Source organism: Phodopus roborovskii, unplaced genomic scaffold (assembly GCF_943737965.1).
Source record: "Phodopus roborovskii unplaced genomic scaffold, PHOROB, whole genome shotgun sequence".
Classification (NCBI taxonomy): Eukaryota; Metazoa; Chordata; class Mammalia; order Rodentia; family Cricetidae; genus Phodopus; species Phodopus roborovskii.
In genome coordinates, this window is record NW_026125562.1 from 2,934,945 (window position 1) to 2,953,711 (window position 18,767).

General features: G+C 37.6%; 1 protein-coding gene across 1 annotated transcript in view; it reads left to right on the forward strand.

The window, feature by feature from the left end:
- Stxbp3 (syntaxin binding protein 3) overlaps positions 1-18,767 on the forward strand; it is a 45,811-nt gene that overhangs the window by 11,611 nt on the left and 15,433 nt on the right. Inside the window, exons 4-9 of the mRNA XM_051177701.1 lie at positions 644-720; positions 4,724-4,802; positions 5,390-5,490; positions 8,980-9,134; positions 12,029-12,119; positions 15,132-15,256. Coding sequence (XP_051033658.1) covers positions 644-720; positions 4,724-4,802; positions 5,390-5,490; positions 8,980-9,134; positions 12,029-12,119; positions 15,132-15,256 — 628 coding nt within the window. The remainder of the gene's footprint in view (positions 1-643; positions 721-4,723; positions 4,803-5,389; positions 5,491-8,979; positions 9,135-12,028; positions 12,120-15,131; positions 15,257-18,767) is intronic.

Here is an 18,767-nt window from a genome sequence, read left to right on the forward strand (position 1 = left end):
ACTCACTCTTCCCCGCAAATAGATGAGAGATGAAATCAAGCAAAACCTCTTTAAAACTTGGAATTAGATAATTCCTGTCATGGTTGAGGACCCTTTTTAAAATAATGTAACATCCATCCACATTTTAGTGATTGGAGAGGTTGTATTTTTTTGTATAGCACTATCATTAGCATTCACACCATTCACTGGACATAGTAGTGTATGTACATAGGACGGCTCTCAGATTTTTCATTTGGAGGTGTTTTTGTGGGTAGGGAGAGTTGGTGGTTTGTTTTTCTGGATACAGGATCTTAGTAGCTTTTAGAGTTTTCAAATAATACATGTCAATTGTATAGACTTCTGGGCTGGTTTCATATTTGTTATTATAGTAGCATGTTTATTAAAGAACATATCTTAAATTTTATCACATTGGTGCCCACCTATAAAAGCTCTGCTTTGTCATCTTCCCATGCTGACACAATCCCACGTATAGTCTCAGAGAAGATACTTTTTTCTTTTAGGATTTATTAATTTAGCAAATGGAAACAAGCCAAATATATATAAATGTGTTTTATTATTATTATAAATGGAAAATACAATGAAGTTTACTTTAAAATATTTTAAACTTTGGTCCTATCAAATAACTTTTGTTTGTTGTTGTCAGTTATAGAGAATATTTATAAGAATCGTGAACCCGTCAGACAGATGAAAGCTCTTTATTTTATTTCTCCAACATCAAAAGTGAGTATTTAGTCTTGAGAGGAAGATTTTGGGCTGGGGTATAGCTCAGTGGTAGAATGTGCTTTCACTCATCAAGCCTTGATCTTAACATTTTCTTAATTGGTTTTTATTTTGTATGCATGGTAGTGTTTCTACTTTTTTGTATGTTTACACATGTGTGCAGATGAAGGCCAGAAGAGGGTTGGATCCCTTGTAACTGGAGTTGAGGCCAGTGTGAGCTGCCCCGTGTGGGTGCCTGGATACGGAATTCAGGTCCTCTGCAACTTGTAGCTATGCTTGTAATTGCTGAGCCATCTCTCTAACCCCTCAGCCCTCGATATTGAAACACACAAACAGTTTCTTCACTAAGTATTAAATATGCCTTATTAGAAGATTACTTCTATTAACTGCTTTATTTATGAAAGTTTGTCTGTAGATGTTTTATTTGTATCCTCCCAGTAAGATTGAGTAAGGAAAGAACTCCTTTCTGCTATTATATATTAAAGCAGAATTAATGATATAAAATGCTAGTTTCTTTGCAGCATTTGAGATTCACATAGTTCCTGTTGACTCTTAATTTTGGAAGAGATGGAAATGTAGATAAATAAGTCTTTAAAACTATTTTTTTAAGTTGTATTTACTTATATTTTATGTGTATGAGTGTTTTGCCTACATGTAAATTTGTGCATCATATGCATGCTTGGTACCCGTGAAAGTCAGGGAAGGGCATCAGATTCCCTGGAATTGGAATTACAGGCCATTATAAAGTCCTCCTTCCCCTGTGGGTGCTGGGTCCTTGGGAAGAACAGTAAGCACTCTTAACCTCTGAGCCACCTCTCCAGCCTTGAGCAGTAAGTCTATTTATCTCAGTGATTTTTCTATAGTGTACATGTTTATGTATATAGAGTTATATGTGTATTTTTATGCCAAAGAAATTTCGTTTTTTTTTTTTTTTTTTTTTTTTTCTGGCAAATATTACTTGACTGCTTCTTGAGCCAAACTTCAAGTATAGTATTGGGTTCATTTTTTTTTAATATATAATATCTTCTTGGTTTTTTTTTTTTTTTTTTTTTTTTTTGTTTTTTTTTTTTTTTTTTTTTTTTTTTTTTTTTTTTTTTGTTTTGTTTTTTAAGAAAGTTCTCACTATGTGTCCTAGGCTGGCCTGGAAGTCACTATTTATAGTGACTTCAGGCTGGCCTCGAACTCATAGACTCCTCCTGGTTCAGCCTCCTGAAAGCTGGGATTATATCATGCCCAGCTCTTTGTAATGTTTCAGAAGGCATTTTCCAACACCCTTTTTCACTCCCACTTCTAACTCTATTAGATAGTAGGGAAGCAAGCAAACAGAAAAACAGTGCACAAAAGATATATCTGCATATTGACTGCTAGGAATATAGTGTTATTTTATAATTTATCCATTATATAGTACTATAAGAAAAAAATTAATGACTAGAAAAAAAATGCAACTTAAAAACACCATGTTTAGCTGAGCATGTGGCTCATGTCTTTAATTCTAGCTCCTGGAAAGCAGGAGGAGATGGATCTCTGTGAGTTTGAGGCCTACCTGGTCTACATAGTAAGTTCTAGGCCAGCCCAGGCTACACAGTAAGACCCTGTCTTAGAAAAGGAAAGAAAAGAAAAAGGAAAAAAAAAACATAACTTTTCACCTAGCAAATTGTCAAAAGGATTGTGCATGTGAGCTCACACACACTTAGTTTTTCTAGCCATTCATGGTTAATGAAGCAAAACTTGACATATACTCTTTTTTTTTTTTTTTTTTTTTTTTTTTGGGTGTTTTGAGATAGTGCTTCTCTGTATTGCTTTGGAGCTTGTCCGGGAACTAGCTCTGTAGACCAGGCTGGCCTCGAACTCAGAAAGATGTGCCTGCCTCTGCCTTCTGAGTGCTGGGACTAAAGGCATGCACCACCAACACCTGGCTGACTCTTATACTGATATAAGAAAATGGATTTGCCATTTTCAGGAAGTTTTTAAAATTGTTCTGTTTGAAGTAAAAGGTTAAATTAAGATGATAGGAATAAATTGATTAAATTCTGAGAATTAATTTTTTAAAAAGTAGTACAAAAGACCATGTGGCCATTAAAAATAAGATTTGTATAGATTTAATGACTTAGGTTTTAATGTTCCATGGCAAAAGAATACACAATTATATACTCAGTAAAGTAGCAGATAATTTAGAGAAGGCAGTACCTGATATGACCCTCATGCCTAACCACAACCAACTTAGCATCTCTTCTCACCTTGAAGCTGTTGCCTGCAGGCCCTACAGGCCTCTGTGCAGGTGAATGAGGCCTTGGAGTCTTTGGGAGCACTGTGAAGACCCACATTGTGAGATTTGCTTCTCTGGGCTGGGAGAACGGGAGACCAGCATCAGGGTTCCTAGATGAGAATCATTGACAGACTTGAGGAGAGCTGAAGAGTCTAAGGGGAGGTCATCTGTGCCGGAAGGGCCTTAGTGGTTTTGTGTGCTTTGCTTTGGTGGTTTGCCCTTGGGAAGAAAAACTTGTTTGCCTTCCTACTCCTGCGGAAGTGGCTGTATTTAGGATCATCCCTCAGTTGAGTCTAATTCCCATGTGATTGATAAAGAAAGGCATTCAGCCACACACCTAAGGAGGTCCAGCTGCCAGAAAGAGGAAGTCCGGTGAAATGATAAAAATGTCCAGCTAGGGAAAGAATTGCTTGAAGAGTTTGCTGTCCTGAACAGAAAAGTAGCAGAGCATGGAGAGACCCAGTAGCTCTGAAACGCTTCCTGGAGCCCAGAGTGGGTTTGCTTGTCAAAACAGCTGATGGAGGGAAAGGGTACTCTCCAGGAATTTGAATTAGTGGTCTGTCAGATTCAAACGGAGTATCTTCAAAGTATAAAGAAAAATTAATCATCAAAGACTTACAATAGATCTGTGTAGTGTTACAGAAATGTAGTTTTGCAAGAGAAGAAGCATCAGATGGACAGGAGAGAGTATTAATTTGTTGTTTTAATTTTTCCATTCAAGTCATTATCTTTTTTTTTTAAAGAAGTTAATGATATTAAAATGATAATTTCTTTGCCGAATTTGTGATTCACAGAGCTCCTGTTGAGCTATAATTTTCGTGGAGTAGATAAACTAGTGGGAACAGGGACCGACTCTGATTCTTTTGCTGGCTTTTGGTACCCTATTCATACCAGGTTGCCTGCCCAATCTTATAGAAGGGGAGGTGCTTAGACTTACTACAACTTGATATATCGTGTTTTTTCAATATTTATGGGAAGCCTGCCCTTTTCTGAACAGAGATGAAGGAGTGGATGTATGTGTGTTTTGCCTGCATGTATGTCTACATACCACATATGTTCATGGTGCCTGCAGATCCAGAAAAGGGCATCCAGTTCCCTGGCACTGGGGTAAGGACATTTGTGAGCTCCATGTGGGTGATGGGAGCTAAACCCAAGTCCTCTGCAAGAGCAGCAGGTGCTCTTAACTACTGAGTAGCCCTGATTATCTTCCTTTTAAAAACTACCACCTTAAGACATGCTGCCAACTGCATTACCTGGTATTCTTCCTCCTTGAGACATCTACCGTATTCTCAGTCTTATTGTAATGTCTTAGCAGTTTTAGCTCTGTACTTACTAACATGGTTTTTGAACACTTGTCCAGTGATAAGTCTTAGTGATTTCATTTTCATATGATACTGCCAGCTTGATATGATATGATATGATACCTTGGCTTCTCAATTCATTGATCTGTTGTCATTCTATAATCTTGTCATCTGTTGTTTGTGCCCTACACTTCTTCATTGCCAATAATAGCATTTGTGTGTTTATATTACCTTCTCACTTGTTACCTTATTCTGTTGCCTTAGTAGCTATCCCTGGCTGGAAAAATGGTTATCTTAAAAAGTCAGTTTGTAAGGTAAACTTTTAGTCAGTAAAAGCTTATTTTATTGAAACAAAGTAAACTTGGTTACTTCAAAGCTAGTATGTTTAAGTCAGTATTTAATAAAAATATGTGTTAACATGTCACTTCTTTTTAAGTCTGTAGATTGTTTCTTGCGTGATTTTGGAAGTAAATCTGAGAACAAATATAAAGCTGCATATCTATACTTCACTGACTGTAAGTGCCTTTCGAAAAGTTATTACTTCACTGTTTAACATCCTGTTAATTTTAGAGTGTCTGCTTTTTAGTTTACATGTATGAGTGTTTTGGAATCTTAATCAGAATCCCGGTTATCAGAAAAAAGATTAGGGAAGGAACCAAAGAAAACAGCCTTCTTGTTTGGAATATTTTATAGAAGAAAAAACTATCATATTTTCCCCATTGTATACATTTACAGGGAAAGCATAAAAAAGGAAAGAAGTCCTGAGCCATTTATGCTTTATGTTCTGTTCCATAACTTAACTGCATTTCAATAAGGAGTCTGAAGCCAGACTTAATCCCAACAGAGGCAGGCAATTTCTGTGAGTTCAAGGCAAGCCTGGTTTACAAGTTCTAGGGCAGCCAGGGCTACACAGAGAAAACCTATCTCGAAAAACAACAGAAGATTTAGCCTATTATTTCCCCTGTTTCATGCCTTGTAGTGATCGCCTATCTGCAGAGCAGTTTGCTTTTTAAAATCCAGACGCTATACATTAAATTTTACTGCATGTTGGGTAACTTGTTCAAAAGAAATAAAGACTTATGGACTTGTGCTTCCCCCTCAGTTTGCCCTGACAGCCTCTTTAACAAGATTAAGGCATCTTGCTCCAAGTCAATAAGAAGATGTAAAGAAATAAACATTTCCTTTATTCCTCATGAATCTCAGGTACTGGTTATTTTTATTTTTTAATTTTTGTTCATAATGGATTTTCAGAATTATGATGCTAAAGCATGATCTGAGTATGTTTTATGTATTGGTAAATGTTGTGCCCAATCTACAAGTAAATATTCCCATAATAAATGGAGAAACTTGAACAAAAATTGGAATACAACATTAATAATGAAAAGAAGGGGCCAGGTGGTGGTGGTGGCACATGCCTTTAATCCCAGTACCTGGGAGATAGAGGCAGGCAGATTTCTGAGAGTTTGAGGCCAGCCTGGTCTACAGAGTAAGTTCTAGGACAGGCAGGCTCCAAAGCCACACAGAGAAACCCTGTCTCAAAAAAAAAAACAAAAAAAACAAAAAAAAACCCCACAGGCTTCTAATCATGTGTGATATAAATAGTAGTGTATAATGTAAGTGCTGTGGACACTTCCAGAACATTGCTTCACAACAGATAATTTTTAGCTCCAGAATTCATTCAAATCCTACAGTTGCTGTGTTTTTAGGAAGGAATTTCATAACAACATGACTTAAGTTGGTGGATTATGGCAGAAGATGTCTATGTATACAAAGAGAGTTTACTACCAGTCTGTGAATTATGGTTAATTAAGGTTCTCTTCATGTATTTTTTTTTTCTAAATTTTCTTTCCTAATTTACTTCCTTGATAAACTTTTTTTTTTTTTTTTTTGGTTTTTTGAGACAGGGTTTCTCTGTATTGCTTTGGAGGCTGTCCTGGAACTAGCTCTGTAGACCAGGCTGGTCTCAAACTCAGAGATCCGCCTGTCTCTGCCTCCTGAGTGTTGGGATCAAAGACGAGTGCCACCAATGCCCGGCTTCTTACAACAATTATTTTGAGATAGTGTCTTATTGTACCTAATAAGTACTAGGATTACAAATGTCCAATACTGTGACTTGCTTTATCTAATAAGTTTAATTGATCTGGAAAAATCATGAGAACAAAAACATATTGGGAATGCATGTGACCTACTGCTAGTAGCCGAGGCTTATCTGAGCATGTAATCATAGTATTGTTTCAGGGCAGGCTGTGATAGCACATACCTAAAATACCAGCACTGGGGAGGCAAAGGCAGTAAGATCACAAGTACAAGGCCAGCCTGGTCCACAGAGTAAGTCTCTGTTCCAAGTAGAGATTGCTACACTCAAGGCAGTCTTCTGTGAAATGATGAGCTTAATGGTTGGTCTGTGTTCATTTGAGAACTATGAAAGAGATGCAAAGTATTCAAAAGTTCTATCAATTAGGAGTCGGTTCACCTTAGTAAAGCAGGAAAATCAAAACTTTCAGTGGCCTAAACAGTGAAAATGTACTTCTTTCTGCATAAAAAGTCAGGAAATGGTCTTTATAAACCTTAGACAGTAGCTCTACAGAATTGTTGGGAGCCTCTTCCCTTAGGCATGCCTTTCATGAGCCGGATGATTATAGAATTATTATATTCCTTTTTGAGGCAGCAGGATAACAGAAGATATCTAAGTAGAGACAGAATGAAATAAAAATCTTCATTTATACTGTATTCACTAAAATTTAGTTCCATGACTACACCAAGCACATGGGAAACTGAACATGTCTTAGATGGGCATATATAGCTGTACTCCCAGTGAACTAGAGTCGTTACTGTAAAGTAAGGGAGGTATATTTGTTGAGGGCACATGCCACAGTCAGCCACGAGAGAAGTGCTTACTGGAGATTGGGGAAACATTTGAAGATGAACAGAATTTTACATGGTAGTAATCAAGAGGCACATTTTAGGGCAAGAATAACCTGAATGCAAAGATACAGAAGCAGAAAGATGTGGGAACATGGGAATGTGGGTCACAAGAAGTGTTGGTGTAATAGATAAGTCCATAGGTTGGCTGAGACTGTGTACGACAAGAGGTGCCAGCTCCCTCAAGATAATAGCTGTGCGTAAGATAGTGCAGAAAACTTTGGCCTGATCTTGAAGTCTTTAAGGAAAAGTAGAATCTTGGAAGCCACTGTGAAGTCATTGAAATTGCTGGGTTTTTATTTTACACCTTCTGTATTCTGGGACCTAAGCTGAAGAAGGCAATGGAGATATAGCCAGGAAAAGAAAAAATGTTGGAACCAAACAATTGTTTCTTGTTGCTCTTGACATTCTTTTTTGTTGTGGGGATTTGTTTGGTTTTGGTAGGTGTTGGAGAACAAACCCAGGGTCTTGAACATATTGGACAAGCATTCTACCACTGAGCTATTACCTTCCCTGCTCCATCACACTCATGTACACATGTATGGGTGGGTGCTCGTGCGCGTGCGTGCGCGCGCGCATACACACATACACACACACACACACACACACTGGTTCTTAGAGCTTCTTGTATGATACACGTCTCTTCTAACATTCCATAGTCAAGACAGTGGTAGGAAATATGTTCCCATGGGGCATGGTTCTCTACCCCCAAATGCTGTGACCTTCAACACAGTTCTCAGTGTGGTGATCCCAACCATAAAATTATTTTCATTGCTACATAAATGTAATTTTGCTACTGTTATGAATTATAATGTACATATCTATGTTTTCCAGTGGTCTTAAGTGACCCCTGTGAAAGGGTCATTCCACCCCCAAAGGGTAGAAGTTGCTGCCATAGAGAGAAGTCTTTTAGGTATAAGATAGTAACATTTTTAGCAAGTAACATTACCTGTTGCAGTGGGATAGTGTACTATCAGGTGACAGTTGATATGCAGAGTGCTTGTTGGTTGGTATATGCACAGCAATTAAGCCTTTAAGAAAAGAGACCCTGGGTTGATACAGGTCTATGGTCATTGGTTATGTTCAGAAAGTAAATGATTTTGAGTGAAAGAAAAAGCAAGGAAGTTTATGCATAACTTGTTACATAACCTATATTTGTTACTTTTTCATCTCTACACTGTTTTTGAAAGCTGTAAACTTAGTTTATTGGGGAACTCTCAACTCCTGCCGTCTGTAACAGTGGGCTGCTAGCCCAGTTCTTCGTTGTTAGCTGAGTGAGTGAATGTATCTGTGAGATTTCATTGCATGTATGTTACGTCCTTTGTCTTTCACAGTGACTTGTGGTTGGGGAAGAAAGTCTTTAAGGATGTGATTCTAAGCTAAATAATTAAGAGATGTATTTATCAGCCTTGGGAAGTTTCTGGATTATTCTGTACCAGGTTAAGATGTTTTAAATTTTCTTTCTGCCAGGCATTTTATATTTTCGTTTTGGTACTTCTTACTTCAGATTCAGATTCCATTCTCATTGCACAGGTTGTAAAATGCAGTCAGTATAATTGAAGGAGTGAGTCAGAGAAACGGGAGAGGAGAGTGAGGCGAGGTGAAGGAAGAAAGATGTGGCAGTGAGACCTGAGTAAGATAGACAGCTGTGTCAGGAGACAGCCTGCAAGCATTTGTCCCCAGTGTCTCAGTCACAGCTGTATTTTTCCTGATACATTTTTAGAATCGAGTCTCTAGACTGACAGTATAACTTTTTTTGACCTAACTTAGGTTTATACTCTTGATGTACCAGACGCGTTCTATTACTGTTACAGTCCGGACCCTAGTAATGCCAGCAGGAAAGAAGCAGTCATGGAGGCAATGGCTGAACAGATAGTGACAGTGTGTGCCACTCTGGACGAGAACCCTGGAGTGAGGTATAAGAGGTAAGGTGCAGCAGTGTATGTATTTCATTTGTGATAAGGCTTAAAGAAAGCACCACGGCGCTGCTTCTTGTACCACTTTGCAGAGTACAGCTCCCTTGTACAGCTGCCAGGCTCTGCATGAGGAAGATCAGAAGTGTAGCTTCAGATTGCAGAGTAATTAAAAGCCTCTCTTGCTGAATTTCAGAACTTAAATTTGGTTTCATTTATTTATAGAAAGTTTTGTTTGTTTTACTACTGTAAGAAATGCTTCAAGGGCTGTTTTACTGGCTATAATCTTGACACTTAATGATTTATCATTAAATTTCCACCAAATTTAAATGGCTATATTGTCTAAACACTTGTTACAGTATCTAAGCATTTCTAGTATTTGATTCCAGTGGGCATTTTAATTAAACTTTAGAATTTAAAAAAAGTGAAGTTCAACTTTTATACTATGTATCTTCATTGCTGGTTTCTTTATGAAAACAAAGCTTATTGTAAAGTGCATTCATTTTATGTATCAGGTTTGTTTGTTTCATAGTGTTTTTGTCCAGTGTTACTTTCTAAGAGACATCTATTGTGTGTGTTGTTGGTCACTTTGGGTTTTAATCCTGGCCCTGCAACTGGCTGTGTTTAACCTGGTCTTAGAATTTATAATTATAAAATGGGAATGATGATAATAGCTTTCTCACAGGGTTGTTAGCATGAAAGGAGTTCACCTGTAAATTAGTAAGAAAGATGGTGACTACCCTCTACTACTACATGTAGTGAGTGTATCATTGGCTTTTTCTTGAGCAGGTTCTTTATCTGAATATTGGCATTTATCCAGTTGATTGGTAAGCCATTTAATTGCAACTTTATGTATTACTGTATGCTTCATCACTCTTAATGTAGGCATTTTAAAATCCACTGTTGGGAGCTGGCAAGATGGCTCAGCAGATAAAGGGGCTTGCTACCAAGGCTCCATTACTCTTAGTTTGAACCGCAGGGCCTATGTGGTAGAAGAAGAGAATCAATTATCACAAGCTGACCTCTGACCTCTATACCTGCACTGCTCCATGTCAGTGTCCACAAACAAATGTAAAAAAACAGTAAAATTTTACTATTAATTATTAAAGCAGTATAATAAATCTCTAACTCAGACATCACCAAACAAGCTTTTTACCTTGGGAATTAGAAAACTTGTGAATAGTATGCTAATTATAATCTGGGTTTAGTGGAGCTGAGATAAGTGGTTTGCCTCTTGTTAGAGTTTAGTGTCTGTTAAGCTTCTACCATTGATGGTTTGTTATGCTCAGAAAAGTAAATACAAACCATTTTATAATCTAATAGCTATGTATGGACATGTTTTGATTTACTAAAAAAAAATAATAACAATAAATGAAATAATAGCCATAGCTTTAAAGGTTCTGGGGCTGGGAGATGACTCCATGGGTAACATACTTGCTGTGCAAGCTGACTGTAGAGGTACACACGTGTACTCATGGAGTGGCTAGTCAGTCTAGCTAGAAGGGTGAGCTCCAGGTTCAGTGAGAGACCCTGTCCCAAAAAATAAGGTAAAGGTGACAGGAAAGCTCCAGTGTTAACCTTTAACCTCCACAGACACACACACAGATGAACTTACCCATGCTCACACACACATACCACACACATCATAAATACACAAATTCCACCTGTTTTTTCACAGAATGCTCCTTTATGCTGTATAAACTTTTAAGGTAAACTCTAAAATAAAATTTCTTTTTTTTTTTTAAGATTTATTTATTTATTGTGTATACAGTGTTCTGTCTGCATGTATGCCTGCAGGCCAGAAGAGGGCACCAGATCTCATTACAGATGGTTGTGAACCACCATGTGGGTGCTGGGAATCGAACTCAGGACCTCTGGAAGAGCAGTTAGTGCTCTTAACCACTGAGCCATCTCTCCAGTCCAAATTATTTCTTTTAATACTTTTCAGCATAAAAATAAATAAAAAATTACTCTTTGTAAATGTGCCTTTATTTTTAAAACATAAAATCAAAAGGTTCTTAAACCCCACCCCTTCTTCATTTTTCAGGTTAGTGTGCTAGTTGAAGAGTATTTCCAACATTTTCCATATTGGTTTAGAAAATATATTAATACTGCTGATCAAGAAGTTAAAATTTAAAGTATGATGCTACCATTTTTATTTTTTGTTATTAAATATTTATTTACTTTTATTTATGTATATGTGTTTGTGCCTGAATGAATTTATGTACAGCACATGTGTGCAGTTCCCCAGAAGCCAGAAAAGGAACTGGAGTTCAGGCAGTTAGCTGCCTGTTGTGGGTTCTAGGAACAAGACTTAGGTCCCCTGCAAGAACAGTGAGCTCTTTAAACCACTGAGCAATATCTCCACCCAGTGCTGCCATTTTATAAGAGGGAGCATCCAAGAGTTCATCAGTAACTATATTGGAAAACTGAGTAAAAGAGAGTATGTGAGGAAATACCACACTGCTAGGAGTGTGTATAATTGTCACTTCATTTGGAAAGCAAAGTTGAGAATGCATATACCTCTGGCCCAGGATTCATGCCTTCATATGCAGTGTACCTAGAGAAATTTGAACATCAAGAAATGCACCAAGCATATTTGTTGAGAATGATTTCAGTGTCCTTCTACTTTCAGAGGAATGAATATATAGAATCCAGTGTAGTAATGGAGGGAGGGAATATGGGAATGGAAACTTTGTATGTAATATTTTATTCTTTCATATTAAAATATCTGGAGCACATGCTGAAGCTGTGGCAATTATGTGAATCATTTGAAGTTTTCCATATTTGTAAAGTTTTGCACTTTATAAACATAAAATTTCAAAACCTTATTTTAGAATTTAATTTTATAATATCGCAAAGTGTGTCCTGAAAGATAATTGTTAAAACATTTTTTCCATTTCTAGTAAACCTCTAGAGAATGCCAGTAAGCTTGCACAACTGGTTGAAAAAAAACTTGAAGACTACTACAAAATGGATGAAAAAGGCATAATAAAGGTAATATAAACAGCAAATAATGACTACATAAAATCAGTATTTCTTTTATAAATCAGAGCAGCCTGTGTTTGTAGATATTTTAGTATTGATTTGGGGATCATGAAAATGGGTCTTAAGTTGTGATCTGAGAGTCCTTGGGTCCCTTAGTGGATGGTGTGGTTCGGCAGTAAGGTTGGGGGGGTTGTGGCTGGAGGCTTTGAAGTCAGCAGTGGGGGCCACATCTTGGCTCTGCCATTTAATGAATGATTGTTAAGTGAGGCATCTTCTTTAAACTAAATTTTTGTCTCTATAAAGTGGAAATAATAATGCCTATTTTTAAGCTAATGAAAGGATTAAGTGAGTTAATGTATATGAAGTCTTCAGAATGCCTTCCACAGAGTTAATATTTAATAAATACTGGGATTCCCATCATTACTAGCTCTGCAACCTTGAGTTGTTTCTCATCGCAGAAATGAAATAATGTGTGCTTTGCTTGATTAGTATGAGAATAAGGTGAGGTAACATCTATGAATTTTGTACATGTAAGAGTAATAAATAGCAATCTTTGTTATTGTCTTCTAAAAATAATGTAATGTAATCAAAGACTAAGGTTGGGGCCTGGGGAATGCCAGCATGTAGGTGTGGCTGGAGAAGGAAGAGACTGAGGAAGGAGATGGACAAGTGGTCAGAGGCAGAGGAGCTGCATCACAATAGCTAGAGCATAAAGGCAGGAACTATCCTAGTTCAGAAAAGGAGGTGGCCAAGGAAACCACTGATTGGCAGCCCTGTGCAGCCAGTGGCTTGAGAGGACACAGAATACAATGGCAACACAAGTAAGGCCTTGTGATACTCTAAACCAGCCTTAGAAGGCATCCTACAGGAAGAGGCCCTGAGCTTCAAGAATGACTGCAGCATAATAAAGATGATAATAACAATATTGCAAGAGCAACAGGGTTCTTGGGTAGAGACTTAAAAAGGTAAAATTCAGTATTAACATGAATAGAAGTTGTCAATTTAGAGGTTATGCTGGCTACTTGAAAAGTTAGTGACTTTTGGCTTGGAGGTCTAGTGAAAGCTGTTACGGAGGTTAGAGCGGCTTAATAAATATAGGAGATAGTGAATAAAAGTAGTTGTTAAATTAAGAAATGATAATAAATACCTCTTTAGTCCTATACAGCTTCAATGGAAAAAGACAAAATGCTTTTCCTCTCTCTCTCCCCCCTCCCTCCTTTTTACTCTTTCTCCTGGGAAATCACACATCCTTCAGTTGCTTGATACCTTTCTTTATCCAAGCACCTGCTGAAGGCTTACCTTTTTTTCAGAGCCTTTCCTGACTGTTCAAGCCATGTGATACCATGGTCTTTCATATCCCCAAGCTTTTCTATAAATATCCAGGACTGCCTTTTCGTTTGTGTGTTTCTGCAGACTCTCAGCTCATGTATATTTGTTTGATGGTAATGTGTTTAACCTTCACAACAGTCTCACAAAGGAGGGGTTCTGTTGTTTTATATAATTTTACCAAGCAAATACTAACATAAGAAAGTTTGAGAAACTTAGCCGAAGACATACAAGGAACTCACCACAGCTGAACTCAAACCCAGATTTGATTCCAAAGTATTCTCTTTATCATTGTACCTTACCCTTTCACCTTTATTGGGAGACATATTTTTAAAGTGGTTTACCTCTGTCTGCTATGTGTAAATATATAGGAAAAATTGTAATTAGTTACCTCTTACTTCTTTGACTAATAAGCAAAAGAGTTAGCTTTTAAGAGTGAAGTATGAACCAGGATTGGTAGAAGCCTGTAATCCTAGGCTGAGGAGGGAAGACCACAAGTTCAGGGCCTGCCTGGGGTACAAAGTGAGCTCAAGGCTAGCCTATCTCAAAATCAAAAGTGAATAGTAGCGTAGCGGTAAAACATCTGCCTAGCATGAAACCTGGGTTTGATTCCCACTACTGCCACCCCTTTCACCCCCTAAAAAAAGAATTGGAGAGATTCAAACATTCATAGTAGAATTTCCAAACACTGCTACTCACCTACTGTTTAATGGTTGGTGTTGTTTTTTTAATTAATGTTGACAGGGTTTTTATTATGATTTATAATCTTAGTTGTCGTTAATATAATCTCTACTTTTTGTTTTGTCTTGTTTTGTTTTTTCAAGACAGGGTTTCTCTGTGTAGTCCTGGCTACCTTGGAACTCACTTATAGACCAGTCTGGCCTTGAACTCACAGAGATCCTCCTGCCTCTGCCTCCCGAGTGCTAGGATTAGAGGCGTGTGCCACTACTGCCTTCCTAATATAATCTCTACTCTTAAAATAGTATAATAGTTCAAAGTACAAGCATTGGAGTAGAGCTAACTTAATGGTAAGCTTTAATGGCCTCTTTGTCATTTGGGTATGATAATGTCTGTCTATAGGGGTGCTGGAAGAACTCTGAGGTAGTACCTCTGTGAAATAAAATGTGTCTTTCTTGACTAGCAAATGTCTAACACAAAGAACTCAACTAGTAGTAGCTACTATTCATAGTTTATGTCAGCCTTGTTATTTGTGTAACTGAATGGACATGAAGATAACTTTGGCCAGGCATAGTAGTAGTCTGTATCTGTAGGTCCAGCACCTGGGAAACTGAGCAAGGATAGTGAATCCAAAGTCAGCCTAGGCTAGCCTCATAGTGAGATACTGCCTAGAAAAAGAAAGGAAGGAAGGAAGAAAATATTTAGGGAAAGCTAGTTGTTACTTCTTCAAAGAATACTAGAAAATATTATATTGATGTATATAGCCTCTTAATTTAATCATGAAAATGTTAGTTGTGTAGTCTTGTTTTTCCCTACTATGCCACTCATGTTTTTGTTTGTTTCAATATTAATTACATCTTAAGGAAGTTAGCCATTTGTTTTGTTTTGTGTATTTTTGTTGAGGGAAAGAATTAAATTTTTATTAAATACTAAAATTATTAGAAATTTAAAATATTAAAGATGTGATCACATAAAGACACTGAAATTTCTTAAGATAATTTTATCTTGTTATTCTAGGGTAAAACTCATTCCCAGCTCTTAATAATTGACCGTGGCTTTGATCCTGTGTCCACTGTCCTGCATGAACTGACCTTTCAGGCAATGGCATATGATCTACTACCAATTGAGAATGATACATACAAGCAAGTATAAATTGAAGGGCTTATAAAGGGCGTGTAGACAGACTGTCTAATGACTTACGATGACAGCAGAAATCTGAAAGACCTGTAATCTGTTTATTCAGAGACCTTCTTTCTCTCACTCTCCTGTAACTTTAACCCTGTCTAAGTATTCACTTTGTAAGCTGATGGGCAGCTTGCTGCAGAGCTTTTACGTGGATTTGCCTCTTTAACTGTTCTTCAATAGAGGTGCATTTAAACAAGTTGAATGAGAACTCTTCACTTAACATTGAGAGTAAATGCCAGGCCCATTGTTATATTTCTTTTCTTTTTTAATTTATTTTTATTTTATGTGCATTGATGTTCTGCCTACATATATATATGTCTGTGTGAGGATGTTGGATCCCCTGTATCTGGAGTTACAGACCATTGTGAGCTACTATGTGGGTGCTTGGAATTGAACCCCGGTCCTCTGGGAGAGCAGCCAGTGTTCTTAACTACTGAGGTGTCTCTCCAGTCCCCCATTATTATATTTCTTATATATTATCTTCAAAGTAATTAGGCTGTGTTTATTCTAAACCATATACCAAAAGATGTCTTGTTAATGTAATTTATTTTAAAAGACACCAAAAACACAGGACAACAGCTACTAAGAATAGGGACAACTTTATGATTTTCATGGTTACTGATGTAATCTTTAAGTAAGGTCATTAGTTTTAGAGTAAGGGCAAGTAAGTGAAGTGAGGTAGCTTCTCTTAAGACGCCATTTTACTTCCATCACTTAATTTGCACATCTATGCACACACTCACTGTGTTTTAGATGTGATATTTGAATCCAAATAGTCATTTTTCAGCTATTTGAAGCCAGGCATACTGCACACACCTGTAATACCAGCATTTGGAAATATTTAGCAGAATCATGAGTTTGATGCCAGCTGGGGCTACATGGCAGGACTCAAGCCAGACAGATTTGCAATAGTAAAAAATGAGTATTAGTTTTATGAAATTTTTGTTTATATTAATTTAGCAGAACTGGATCAGACCTATAATTCCAGCTGCTTGGAGGGCTTGGGCAGGAGGATCACAAGTTCAAGGCCAGCCCTGGGCAATTTGGTAAAATCCTAACTCAAAAAAAAACAAAAAAACAAAAAAAATTACGTTTAAATAAATGAATAAAAAGAAGAAATAGCATGTATGAGGCTCTACTTTAAATTCATTGTACCACAAAAATAACCTAATTAATGTTTATTAAATAAAGGAAACCATTGATAATTATGGTACTTTGCAATTTTTCTCAAATTGTGTTTTTATTTGTATTCCAGTTAAATCCTTTTTTTAAAATTTTATTTTATTATCTTCTTTATTGTGTGTATTAGTATTAGCCAGGAAATCAATAGAGCTATTTTTCTATTGTAGAAATTGTTTTGTGCAGTTTGTTTGGAATTTTCAGTATTATCTATACCCCTGTTACTCTATAGGTCTCCACACTGCATTGTTAGTAGATTTTGTAAAGAAGCTGGTATCAGACAATGGAGAATTTGGTACTATGCTTGCCAGAAGTGTTAGACCGTACTCACCTAGGTTGCTGGCAAATGAAGGTTTAATTGCTTGAGAGTAAGGAAGGTAGTTAATTTTTAAAAAGACAGCCATCCCCTCTTTCACTGAGTCACGAAATTTCAGAGAGAAGACTGATGTGAGAGTATAAACTCCCTGTGATCCATCTGTCTTTCATAGGATATGACTAATAAAAATAGTATTGCGGTTTTTTTCCCGTGTGTGTGTGTGTGTGTGTGTGTGCGCGTGTGTGTGTGCGTGCGCGCGTGCACGCTCGTGTGTGTATATGTGGGCGCGCGCACAGGTGTACATGTGCCTACCATGCATGTGGAGTTATGAGGACAGTCATGCAGAGTAGATTCTCTCCTTCCTCCATGGGTCGCAGTGGTTGAACCAAAAATCCAGCCTGTTAGCCTTCTAGAACTGTGAGTGCTTCATCCAGTGAGCCATCCCAGAAATTTCAGCTCTGTGTTGCTAAATCCAAATGTCTGGTTTCACTGATTCCTTCTTAATCCCTGCTTCTTAGGATTGGAATGTTCTAGTGTTCAGTTTGGGGACTCTGTTTATATATATACCTTGAGAAGTACAGTTAGCCTCAGGTTTGTTGGCCATTGGCTCACTGAGCTTTCTGCCTTAACTTCAGATTCATATCAACTCCCTAATAAATATCTTCATTTGAAATGTCTGGTGAGCATCTTAAACTTGTGTGTCCACCTGAGTTCCTGTGGCCCCCTTCAAAGTGTACAGTGCTCCCACAGTAAATGCAGCTCCTCAGGTCAGAATTTCAATCATGGCCAATGAAATTCCAAACTCTCAATTCAGTAGTAAATCTTTATGACTGCACTTTAAAGACCTACTTTTCCAGCTGGCTTGTGACACCAGATTCAACCTCAAGCTCATGCTGTTGCCCATGCTGACCACCACCTCACTGTCTCCCTTCAGACTTCTAACTAAATCTCCAATGCTCTGGTTCTGTCTTTGGGCCTGGCCCTCTTAAGTTTTCCCCAAGTCCAGGGAGAAAGAAAGTCTTAGTAAAAATCAGGCTAGTGCATATCAGAACCTTTGAATGGCTTCCTATGTTCTTCAGAGAAAAAGGCAAAGTAGATATAATAGTCTCCAAGCCTCACATCACCTATCTTCCCCCATTTTAGTTTGATTTGATTGCTTGCTATTCACCCCCCCTATGTGCAGCATACTAGTGGGACTCACCTCCCTGATAATTTCCATCACATGTATCCTCCCAGGGTCTCACTGTGTAGCCCTGTTCATTATGTAGACCAGGCTGGCCTTGAACTCACAGAGGTCTACCTGCCTCTGTCTCCCAAGTGCTGGAATTAAAGGTGTGTGCCACCCTGCTTGACCTCCATCACAAGTTTTGCTGCTGGAAACAGAAATTTCTGCTTATTCAGACCTCTTTAAATTTACTCTACTGGATTGTTGTTATATTAAAGTGTTGCCTTTGTGCTACTGCTTTGCTAATAAACACTTAAATGGCAAAGGTATTACATAAGTAGACACTGGTATTTGCATGACAAAGGGTGTCTGTCCATCCAGAGGTCAGCCTTGTAATTAAACACAGCCATTTTATCATTTGGGTGTCTTAGACCACACAGGAAGATTGTTTTTAAATGAAGCCTATAATTTGGGGGGTTTTGGAAGTTACTGCTTTCATATAAAGGAAATCAGTATGTATTGTCCAGAGTTCAGAACTAAGAAAATGCTGTATAGTCCCTAATCTGCCTCAGGAAATTGACATTCCCAAGGACAGTTGAGTTTTCCTACCTCCACAAATGGAAGAGGGATATCTGCATTTTGAATTGCTGCCTACTGCTGTAGAACATGGTAAAGTTATCACAGTATTTTTATAGCCATAGTAGTTTTTCTCATTTCTTCCTATTCTTTAAAGGAGGTAGGATTGTAGGGTTGGTTAGGAGTAAAGCCGCAGGTGATATTTTTGTGAATTTTGTACCAAACACTTTCA